General features: G+C 33.7%; 1 protein-coding gene across 1 annotated transcript; it reads left to right on the forward strand.

Moving 5' to 3' along the window:
* Positions 1-5,977: 5,977 nt before the first annotated feature.
* Positions 5,978-9,462, forward strand: LOC110687651 (cation/H(+) antiporter 11-like). Its single transcript, XM_021864282.1, has 3 exons — positions 5,978-6,466; positions 6,867-7,916; positions 8,002-9,462. The coding sequence occupies exons 1-3, from the start codon at positions 6,272-6,274 to the stop codon at positions 9,157-9,159; spliced, it is 2,403 nt and encodes an 800-aa protein (XP_021719974.1). The 5' UTR covers positions 5,978-6,271; the 3' UTR covers positions 9,160-9,462.
* Positions 9,463-13,036: the final 3,574 nt, after the last annotated feature.

Genomic DNA, 13,036 nt, shown 5'->3' on the forward strand with positions numbered 1-13,036 from the left:
AGATAACATAAGTCGGCATAGAAGAAATCATCTATACTTTAGCAAAAATAGAAAATTCTCTGGCTATTATGTATTACACAAATTTAATACGTGTGCCCCACCTTATGGGCATTCCTTTTGGTGACACTTTCTCCATGTTGGTATGTGTTTTGGTCAGACAACATAAATAATGACAAAGACAGACTGGTAAAGAAACTGATCTGGAAAGAAATGAGAAACATAACTTTACCATGAATTACATGACCAACAGTCAAAATCTTCATCACATGATTACAGAAATTGATAGCAAACATTACATAGTAAAAACTAATAAAGCTTGAGAGCTACTGCATAATGAATTAATGCAAAAAATAAAGCCAGTAGTAGTAGTACCTTGAGACTCAGACTGTGACTTGACTTGATGATAATACTCAGCTCAGGTGGTCAGGTATATCTATCTGACGATAAGTTACTCAGCAGAATATATAATATCAGCATCAAACGAATAAGATTGATTGTTGCGAACAATCAACGAGGATGGAGCTTCATGGATGATCAGAAAAGAGCATAAAAGGGCCACACCTCCCCCATGCTTTGCAATGCTAAACTTCACATGGCACTGCTTTCGAGTTTCTGCCCCATGCCCAAAAATTTTGCACCAGATCATATGCTACAATTATAGTGTAGACAGGCTAAGACAGCTAAATTCCTACACTCTCTCATCTAATTGGTTATGTTAATGTAATGTAGAGGGGCAAATCAATAGTACAACTACCGAGAGTGGCAAAGACAGAGTGGGGGGGCCTTTGCGAGCACGTTGGACACACAAGCTCTTACCAGCAGTTGGGTTGCATTCAAAATGCTTCCCATCCTCCTACCTTAGCCTAGTGTTCAGCTTGACTAGTCAGTTATCTTAATTACTAAACACCAAACTATGTAGAACCCATGTAGATTCTACTCCACATGTAAACAAGATACTTTTGGTATGTTCAGTAATTATCAACTGATAATGGTGAAAGATGTAGTACAAGGCCTACTGTACCATAATATTCTGTCACAATGATAAACTACTAATCACCCCATGGTAAAATATCACATAGATACAAGAATAGATACTTTTGGTATGTTCTGTATTTATCAACTTATAAATTATACCGGGTACTAATTGATTCTTCTAGGTGGTAAATCTATGTGCATTACTTCTATATATGTCTAGAAAAGTTTCTTGAGGTTCGATTTAGGTCTTGGGTATCATCCACAAAGGCTATACGAAGTAAATGCCGTAACATATGTAATTTACTTAAATATTACACAAATGTCCTGAAATACATGCCTTCATGTAACAAATTCAGATTACTAAGATTGTGTAACAAGATTATATAATTCTAATTCTAACCTTAGCTTAACTCCCAAATTGATGCATGAAACTGATGAAGGTATAAGAAGCTTAACACTTGGTTCATCTAGGCATCTAGCTAGTACAAACAAATAATCTTGCATTTCTCCCAACAACTTAAACAAGAACTCATTAAAAGCACTTAATTTCTACTAAATTAACTATGATTTCCAGAAAGGCCAAACACCACACAAATTCCTCAATGAACAGTGGTTTTAAAAAGGATACATTTTGTTTACTAAAAGAATTTTAACAACAAAAATTATTTATGTAATTATATAGAAGGAAACTTCTAAAAAATGACAGGAACACCATACTAAAATTTCTAGCCTCAAACATAATACGGAGTACTAACAGTAAATTTAAAGTAGTTGATAGATGGAGACACGTACTATGACTACTATCCAACTCTAATGCAGTAATGCCGTAAAGTTTTTACCAATTGAACTAGTTGACATACACAAGTAGACTTCGTCATTTAACTCCAACGGAAAACCACTCATCTTATTTAATTTCTCGTTAAGGAAACTCGAAACTAAACCGATCTAGGTACATCTGGGTGTATAATCAACACGTAATAAGGGTACGAATACTACAGTCACAGTACAGTAACGAAAAAATCCTACTCAGAGGGGTCCCAAACCACGTGCAGTAATAAGAAAAACAACAGCCAAAAAAACAAACCAAATAAAGAAATAGCACTGCCTCTTATCTCCTCCAGATTGTCCACTGCCTTTCTGCTTCCACCATCACATCATATCATTCATGTTTTCTGCTCCAAACATTATCCATTTATGCCAGCTTCATTTACAAACGGAGGCCCAATAGGCCCAACTTATTTGGGCCTGGATAAATTTGGGCCAAGAGATTCACACTAAGAAGCCCATTGATTTTGCAGGGCAGGCCCTTTTAGTTCATCACCTGCAAAATTGATAAAAACAAAATTCCAAAATTATAAATAAATTGGGGGAAAAAAAGGGAAATTGCTGGAGGAATTTAAAGAAGTTGATTGGAAATATACTCAGAATTTACAGTATCAGTTATAGCTGCAACGAATTTTATCGGAAATTAGGGTTTTGTTGATTCGGCGAATTTCGAATTTGAAGAAGGTCCGAGTAATTGGGAATTGCTCTTTAGTTCTCTCTCCTTCTTGATTGTTAATGCGGAATAATGTAGTTTGGTGTTGAGTTGCAACTTCATTTCAATCAACTGAATAACGTACTGTGTTAGACAACAAAATTTGAGCAATCCATTATTCAGCACTTACGTTTGGCCTCTTCTTTTAGCAAGTCTTCTTCAGTATGAACAGCATATGAAGAAACAGGGCTAACATCCATTAAAGCCTATTGCTGTGCATTTGCATAAATCTTCCGAAGACCTTGGGTCCAGCATGGAAATAGAAGAGGATACTGTAATGGATCATAGCATCCATAATAGTGATATATCCGGTGAGAAACACTTGACTTGCCTGAGACAACAATGTATGGACTATAAATAGCTGCTACTTAATCAGTTGAAGGCGCATTGTACACACGTTGATCTAAAACAGTGCTCTGATTAATGACAATTTGTGTGGTCTCGGTTATAGCCAGTTCCCTCAATGATCTAAAGAATCGAGCATATGGGTTTGCACTTGTGACCCGCATCAGAATGTCAACTATGTCCTGCCTGACCTCAGGAAATATTCAAACTGGGCATCATAAAAATAAAGCTGTAGATATTTAGGGTCTTCATTTTCAGGAAGCAAATCAGGTAAGAAATGATAAATTTGACCATGTAGTAAGAAAACATAAATTCCTTTATAAGTCTTAGCATCAAAGTTTCCTCCAAGAGAGCTAAATGCAAATAAGTTATTATACAAGCGAGCATATTGCCTAAAATGCAACGCATCCTCATCCTGAGATGTAAACAGGCGTTCAAGTTCAGGTGGCAATTCATTTCCATTGCCACAACAAAAGTGTAGGGACTCGTATTGGAATTTCTTAGCTCCACATTTCATGCAATAATGAGGGGCATCCATCTGTAACGGAGCAATAGCAGCAGCAGGTTCTTCTGGTAAGCATAATTCTAAAAATCATGTACCTATGAATTTTGGAAAACTAAAGGAAACAAACAGCTTAAAATACTCACTGATTGTTTTCTTCTTAGGTTGTTTTTTCTTTTTTTTTTCTCGGCTTTGTTTTTTTGCCGCTGTTCCTCAGCGCACCCTGTGCAATGGTTTCACCAAGCTCACTGAATAGACAAGCATGAAAGAGAAAGGTAAGCCAAATCATGCCCACAGTCTAGAATTAAACATAGTCAAATAATGAAGTTGTTACAACCTTACTGAGTCCGCTCCTAAAAGGTTTCCTGTTGCTTTTAAGGCATCAATAGCAGCAATCTTTGCTTCTATTAAGAACCCCAAGTTAAACACTGACAACTAATATTTCAAAACCCAAAAACACAAGACAGTTTAGCGTGCTTACTTTTTTTTTTTTTTTTTTCCCTAGGGTTGTTTAGGATTCTTTTTTGAAGCCGTTGATTGTTTGCCAATATTTCTAAGAGCTCCTTGTGCACTGGTTTCACCTACCTCACTAATTCACAAATTTGAAAACAAATTCTTAAGTCAAAGAATCTCCACAGCATAGAATACAAATCACATACTAAGTTAACCTATTCTAACCTGGCAGAAGCTGGTTGAGAAAGAGCATCAATTGCTCGTGAACGCTTGCTAGAACGTTTCCTAACATAATTTGCATAGTCTGCTTGCTTATTTGTAATGGAAACTTTTTAAACATGAGTGACAATATTAAACGCCACAATGGCCTTAATTGCAATTTCAATCCTGACACAATTTTCCTAGAATTTCAACAGCTATTATTTTTGTTGATATGTTAAGAGTTTCCCCACCCCTCCTTTGAAATGTACATACCCATGTAAAGAGTGACTTTGTCTAGAAGCTGTTTTGTAGCAATAGTATATGAGTTTGGCGTCTGCAATAAAAGTAAGTGTTTATGCTTAATTGGGATAGTAGTTGGGGATCCAATTTAAATCACATTATTTTTGTGAGTAAGGTGTTGTTCTATTTACCTTATTTTTGTTAAAGATCTTTCTAAAGAATATCGTGGGCGTTAGATAAGTATTTCATTTTTTAAAGTGGTATTAATTTAAAATTGTATGTCAAAATTACACGTCGAATCCAACACCCCCTGGGTTTCATTAGTTTTTGCCATTTGTTAAAAAAAAATTATTTTTATTGAACTAAAATTATTTTTTATTCTATGTTATTCCATATATTTGTTCTTTAAAGTTATCGACTTTATTAAACTGGAATTATTTTTACTTAATTGAAGTTATTTTTAGAGAATACTCCCTCCGTTGTTTTTTGTAGGCTAGAGATGAGATTGCATGGAGTTTTAGGTGGTTTAATAAAATAATATGTTAATAGGGTAGATAAGGTTATTATTTTATTGAAAAGTAAAGTGGTGTGAGAAGGAGTGGGGACCATTAGAGGACTGAAAAATGATAAAGTAAGAAAGATCAAGTTGGGACATCATATCATATATATCACTAATAAACAAAGCTGGTCTCGCAGCCAGGCTACGAGACAGCGACACTTGGCATTACAGTTTTTCGCCAAGTGTAGCGCCACGTAGAAGATAAATAATATTAATTATTAAGTAATCGATTTTTGGATAGATTTTTTAGATAAAATTGTTGTAGAATTTTATCGATAGAATTCTAATATTCATGTATACAAAATTAATCATAACTTTTAATAAATATCCTATAACTCGATTTGTTTGTATTTTTTGAACAAATATTTTTTGTATTTATGTGATAAAATTTGTTATTTTATTTGTTGTACGTAGTACATCATTTAATATTTTTATTTTAAAATAAATAGTGAATTTCTTCTTATTCGTTATATATTTTGATAAAAGTCCTAATCTCAAAAGATAATATATTATATTTAATTAATTTCAATTTTAAATTCTCATTCGCCAATTTTGTTTATGTGGCATTTGAATTATTGAATTCTAAAAGAATTTACAAATCTCTTATTTGATTGGCTATAACTAAAATTTATAATCCTACGTGACGCGTTAAGAAAATTAAAATTTATGTGGCTCTCTAAAAACTCAGGAAAAACTTACCTTTATATATATACTAGTTTTGTGCCCCGGATGATGCCCAGGTTGTTTATTGAATTTTTGGATAAACCTTTTGGCTTGAATGTTAAATACGTTCATATAATCACTTTTGATATGGCATGATATTTAGACATGCGATATCATACTTAAATTATTTTTAAAAGTATTTTTACCTATTTAAACTTATTTTAACATTGGTTAGAAAGAACTATCTATATATTATGATTAGAAAGATAAACCATTCGTTATGATCTCAATTTTTTTTATAGCACCCAAATTTAGTAAACTTTATATAAAGGCCAACAATTTTATGTCCAAGCTGTATTTACTAATCTATTTTACATTTTTCCTTTGGATTCGCTTGTTTGTTTTCTGTGATTGTCATCCTCCTTTCTCTCTTTTCCACAATCCTCTTATTCGGTAGCTCTTTCATTCATAGAGAAAGAAGGAAGGAAAATTTTCGTCAAAGGGATTGCAAAATTACAAATTGTAATAAATTATTAGAAAGAAAATTGAGAGAGATATATAGCTTAGTAAGGCTACCCTAATCGTCAAGGGTCCCACCCCGGTTTGCATTCGGGGTGGGAAGGGAGGAGGCTACTAATTGGGTTAAAAACATTATGCATGAGCATGCCTTGTGTGTAAGTATCCTGAGAGAGGAACCTATAACAAGGCTTGCGCTCAACCTTTTTATCAAGTACTTCTCTCGGTAATCCTGAGCCTAACATTATTCGAGCTTTATCAGTTATCTAACAATTACATCATGAAAGAATGGAATGCAACATTGTTGTCACCGGTTTGCCTTAAAGTACCACCATGGTACCCTAGAGCACATTTGGTGGAATTCCCTACTAAAATCTTGCTGATTCAAATGTTGGTTGTCTATTGTCTAACTCAAGCCATACATCATAGCTCCTTCAAGCGTTTTGGCCTTCCTCCTCTTGCTTCACAATTAATGGTATGCTCTCGAATTCGTTTACCATATCATTGTAACATTATTGTATGTATACTAGTTATTTACAATTTAGGGTAATTTGCTATGAATCAATTTGTGACTTTAGGATAATTTTTTTGTAAAATTTCTTTACCCCTCATGTTCAAGTAGATGAATTTCCTTTCGATTATAGCCCGCTATGATATAAACATGAATGTACTAAGATGATTAGCTTGACCTTTTTAGTAAGGTAGCATAATTAGCTAGCTAGATTAAAGGGGGGAAAATAGGAGCCATTACTATGTATGTTAATCATAAGAAATGCTTTGAGACTGTTCAACTCTGATTATTTTTAATTTACTACTTGGTGTTGTTTAGTGTTTGCACGGATGATGATCTTATACTATCTTTTGATGATATATAGGCAGGTGTTGTCTTGACGCCGGAGATATGCACCACTCATATTAAGCCACTGAAGGAAGCTCATGAATTCATATTTCCTTTGGCAAGTAATGAAGTATGGAAGTGTATATCTATGTTGGGTTTTAGTTTTTCTATATTCATTATCTCAGTTAAAACAGATTTTACCATCATCATGAAAACTGGTAAAAAACCTATAATAATCGGACTACTAGTTCCCACTCTCACAGGTGTTGTGAGCTTAACAGTCGCGGCTTGGTATGGTGGATTTATTCGTGTAGTCAGTGATCAGAAGCAACTGAGCGAACTTTCAGCCAGTGCATCAGTCTTAGCATTGTCTACATTTCCTGTCATTGCTGTTCTTCTTAGTGATTTGAAGCTTATTAACTCTGAACTAGGTAGATTAGCTTTGTCTTGTGGGATTGTTGGTGAGATTGCGGGTATTGCTCACACATTAGCCTTGAAACGAATACTTAATACTGTAGATCTTCTTCAAAAAGAGAAGACACATGAAGTTCTTCTATATGTTGGACGTCGTGTTATTGGACTTTCTGTGTTTGTCCTCATTGTAGTATTCATGCTTCGACCATGGATGAAAAAAATAATAAAAAAGACCCCTAAAGGAAAACCCGTTAAGGATACTTACTTGATTCCTATATTTTTGTTGATGTTGTTGGGAGGTCTTGTAACAAATATTAGTGGGGAGTTTGTGATAATCGGTTGTTGGGTTGTAGGAGCGGCAGTACCAGATGGACCGCCTCTGGGATCAGCTATAGTTGGTAAATTTGACACCTTTGTCTCGGGAATTCTTCAGCCCTTTTTCATAACAATGTCTACCATGAGGGCCAATGTGTTCAAAGTTAACTTTCATGACAAAGTCATTCATGGTGTAATCCTTGTCACTTTGTCTGGTTTCGCTACAAAGATCGTTATCTGCCTTGCGTGTGGATTGTACTATCGCATGGAAATCTCAGACGCCTTGGCACTCGCTGCCATTATGTCCTCCAAAGGGATTGTCGAAATTGGGATCTTTAACATGTTTATTGATTCTAAGGTACGTAACTTATTGATTCTAAGGTACAAATACTATACTAGTATATTATTCAATCCTAACTTGAGGTATTTTCTACTTTTGGCAGCTAATTAGAATCTCAACGTGCGCCATTTTAATGGTTGTCACAATAATTGTTGCAATTGTTGTACCGATCATAGTTAAGTGCCTTTATCAACCTCTAAGGAAGTATGCAGGATATCAGAACAGAGATATTGTGAGTTGCAACCTTGAAGCTCATCTCCGCATCCTTACTTGCATTTCAAAACCAGATGATGTACCTGCATTCATTCATCTGCTCACTCTTTCTAACCAAGCCACGAACAACGTGATTGTAGATGTTTTACACCTTATAAAGCTAGTCGGAAGAGCACAGCCCATATTTATGTCTCATGACTTACAGGAGGGAAATTCATCAGAAAACATGTCTTACTCTGAAGATATGATTTCAGCTTTTAACTCATTGATTCAAAGAGCTAACATGGAAGACCTCTTTATACACTTCTTTACAGCAGTCACCCCACCTAAAGCAATGCATGATGATATATGCACACTCGCACTTAACAATTTAGCATCACTTATCATCTTACCCTTCCATAGAAAGCTAAGTACTCTCGATGGAGCCGTCGACTTTGAGGATTATGGACAGAGAACCCTTAACAACAGCATGCTCGAACGAGCCCCATGCTCTGTAGGGATCTTCATTAACAAAGGAACATTGAAGCTCCCTACAGTTGATTCCTTAAACATGACCTCAGTAGTTGTGCAATCGCAATCAGAGCAAAATCAGTTCTCAGCAGCAGTGATTTTCATAGGAGGAGCAGATGATCAAGAGGCGGTAGCATATGCTAAGCGCATGGCCTCTGGACCAAAGGTATGGGTGCTTGTCATCCGACTAGTTACTTCTGAAGGTGAGACCGAGCTTAGCGAGCTTGATTCCACAACAATTTCGGATATCCAACAGTACAAAGAGATCAAACAACAATTTAACTACTCAGAGCAAGTAGTCCATGATGGCTCACAAACAGCAAAAATGTTGAGGTCTATTGCAGAAGACTTTGACCTTATCATCGTAGGAAGATCACACAATCCAGAAAGTCCTCAACTTTCTGGTTTACAACAATGGAGTGAAGTACAAGAACTTGGTATCCTTGGAGACATCCTCGCCGCGCCAGATTTTCCTGGCAAGACATCAATTTTAGTGTTGCAACGACAAAAGCAATGGTTATCAAAAGGCTACAAATAGTTTGTTTTTTTTTTTTTTTTGATACTTGTACATACATATGTATCAAAGTTTTTGGTATGAGCTGATGATACTTTTTATATATTAATCATTACACCGCGGTTTGGTTAGTACAGAGTATATTCTTAGGTCTAAACATGAAAATTACGTGTAGAAGTTAATACGAGTAAACTCTTCATGACAAACTCTTCATAACTTTATTTTCTTGAAGATTAATCCACATTCTCTATATACTCAACCCTAGATTGTCATCGAGAGATCATCTATTTCAACTTTGTAGTCTTGTACGTAGAGGTAAATGTTAATTGTAAGCTAATTAATTTGTTGCTTTGGTAAAGTTTCTAAGCTAATTTGTTGCCTTCTTCTTTTTAATTTATTTGGAATTTTGTTTTTTAAATATTCTGTAATCCATTGAGGTAATTATATGATATGGAAGGAAGTGTGAAATAATATACTTGTATTATTCTAGAGCTTCACGTATATTTGCTAAACTTAGATGTGTTAAATCTTACTAATCGAGGTGAACTTATTTTTCGTTAAAACCTATTACTCAATAATTTTTGCTGACATTATATCGTTTCCTTTATTCCGTATTTAAAATAAGTCAAAAATTGAAGAATTCGCATGAATTTTGGATCATGTCAATTGAAACTTATAATATAATTACTTTTCAATTTTAAAAAAGTTTGCACCAATGCACAAAATTCAAATGCTTTGTAAAATGCAACATCTTAATAACCTTCAAGCAATTTACATCTCGTTGTCTTTTAGTCGAAAGTTATTTCCAAATATAGGAAAAAAAAATTCCATTACATTAAGCTAAGGTAATCGTAGACGATAAATCGCTAATTTTTATCCTTCTTATGTATGTATTTGTTTTATATGCTAATCTGATCCGTAAACCTTAAATGCAACATGATGTGTATTTCATAGAGCGGATTTAATTTACTCTATTAGTCCATCCCCTTTAATTAATTATAGTTGACATAGTTGATTTAACAAGTTTTGACAAGTGAACATATACTTGTATATGATCTGTAAAAGTGGTAAAAGCAATAAACCTTTCGTAGTTGTGCTTTAGGGAATGAAGATATAGTAGATATATATAAATAAATGATTGCCAAAACATTATATATTATTATTTATGAAATTATGTGGAGGAGAGAGACTGAGAGTGAGCGACCAAGCTGGAAGCTTGAATCCATGTGAAGACTCACTTCCATTAAAGGATTTGCCAGCTTGTTTGGCATTACATCATACCTTCGAGTTGTCGTTATTTAACTACTTTTTGTGTTTTTATTTAACTTCATTTTATATAATTTATACCCGCCAAAAAATATAAAGTATTTATTTTATATATTTCAAAAAATGAAATTAAAATTATTTATGCTAATTAATAATTCCAACTTTATAAGCAATAATAATAATAATAATAATAATACCATCTCAATCATATTAACCCATTGTTTATGAATTAGTTTGTATGGGCCCCTTTACCCAAGGTATTTCGGCTTTGGTGGAAAACGATTTGATATAAAATCCGTCCTAACATTTCCTAAAAAAAAATTGTTTCAAACTTTCCATGCATATGACTAATTATTCAAAACTTTAGCATCCGATCTCTTATCTTCGAATTGATGGCATTAATTATCTAGTAATCTTATTAGTTATTAGGGGTTTTATGTCTAGTCAAACAGCTTCTAAAATAAATATGCTTGATGAGTGATTATTCATGCAAAATTATTAGAGCATGCATGTCTAATTGTATATGATTTACCAACAACCAATCTAATTTTATCAAGCATCAATATAATTTTTTCTTTCCCATACAAAAAGAGTCAGAATATGACGACAATAATAATCTCAACTTTTGGGTACTATCCTAAGACCTTAACAAAGATAATCTGAAGGTAATATTGCAACCGACTACCTGTAAATAAAAATAAATAATTAACAAGCCCGATGTAGTTAATCGATTGTCAAACAAGGGTATTAGGTACACTTAAGCTTCCAAGCAATTATACAACAGCAATCCAGGAGGGAAATACAAGGGGCTCGATCACCATGACTTGAGCTAGCTGGATAAATTTCATAGATCTTTCACACGTTTACATGTATGTATAGGCAGTATCATGTATTATGTGCATTTTGTGCATCATTACATTATAATGCTAGTAACATTCTTTGTATTATTCAAGTTGATGAATAATTATAATTTGATTATTAAGTATGATAATAATAATATGGAAGAAATGTAGTGTATGGAACACAAAATTTGAAGCAATGATGAAGACAAACTCCTGAGTTATATTACACATCTACCACTATATTATCTCCTCAGTAATATCTGTACGGAGTAATTAACAATTTTGATGATCATAAAAAATATCCATGTATATATTAATGTCATCTAATTACTAGCTATCATTAGCACCTAATTGATCCTACCAAGGTTTATATTTCGACTATCCCAAAAAATATGAGAGATGAATATACATAAATTTTGGATCATGTGATTTGAGAACTTAAATATTTTCAAAACAAAACTATACAAGTACAGAGTATCAGAGTTCGTGCCCAGGCCTAGCACAGAACTCAAATGCTTTCATGGAGGAATTTATATTTAACATGACTATGTTGACAAAATATACACAACGACATTCACTTGGTCCCTAATTAGACCTCAACCCTAATGATTTTTTTTAGTTTAGTATTCACGGGCCAAGTAAATCGAAGTAGAGGGAAGAATAAGGGAATTACTACCCCAAGCATCCTCACTTGATACGATTCGAACTTCAAACCTATAGAATCTAACGTAAAAAACTTATTACCAAATGAGCTTACAGTTTGTTGAATTGGTATTTAGTGGCACTTGTACCATACTACATATGTATTTTTTTTTTAACAATGGGAAGTCAAGAAAGATGAATGATGACGTAGGCGAAATCAAATATGACATATGGAATACTATCACCCCCACAACTATATCGTCCAAATTTGCTGACATAAAATAATCACTTTTATATACTTCGTATTTGTGTTGCAAATGAAGAAATTATTATGATCTTAGCCTTGATTAACAAAGTCTACTGAGTACACCTAACTTTGATTGTACCTTTTTTTTTTACTCCTCATAATATCATTTGGCATGGCAACAATTTACTCATTTGGAGACTTAAATGTATTTATTTGAGTGCACATAATTTTGTAAATACTTAAAACCACCTAAACTAAAATTGTACTCGTAGTGAATATGACTCAAAAGTTGGGTGCAGTGGGAATCAAAAGCCAGCTAAGGTTGGTGCATAATTATTATGCCTAATGTCAACAACGGCTGAATTTGGCTAATAAGTGTGTTTGCATTGTTAAATTAATTAAACATTATGTTGTCTTAAAAAAATAGTGTAAGAAACTAAAATGAGCATTTAAAGTTTCAGTTACAATGTATTGTCACAAGACTCACAACCGAATTGAATTACGAATATAATACTATATTGCAAAAATAGCTGTCTTCTTTGCCTTGGGTACGTTAAACATCCAATCATGGGTTGAATAATGTATATACATATTTTTAAAGGGAAAACAATGGAGAAATGGTAAGAGACATAAAACTGAGATTCAAAGCATTCAAGTTAAGATAGATCCACCAAAATTTTTAGATGCTTTATTTGACTTTGAAATTATTACCATAAGCACATGAAAGTCGCGAACAATTTTAAACATGATAATTAACTGTAGGTGTCGTTTGATGTTTTATCACTGATAATATATATTTCTTCACTTGAATTGATTTTGTTCCTACTATTGAATTTATAGACAGTTATTGAATATTTAGTTCAAGTGAGGTCGAGTTAAATGATCTGACATTATACATAAAACG

The sequence above is a fragment of the Chenopodium quinoa genome, unplaced genomic scaffold (genome assembly GCF_001683475.1).
Source record: "Chenopodium quinoa cultivar QQ74 unplaced genomic scaffold, ASM168347v1, whole genome shotgun sequence".
Classification (NCBI taxonomy): Eukaryota; Viridiplantae; Streptophyta; class Magnoliopsida; order Caryophyllales; family Amaranthaceae; genus Chenopodium; species Chenopodium quinoa.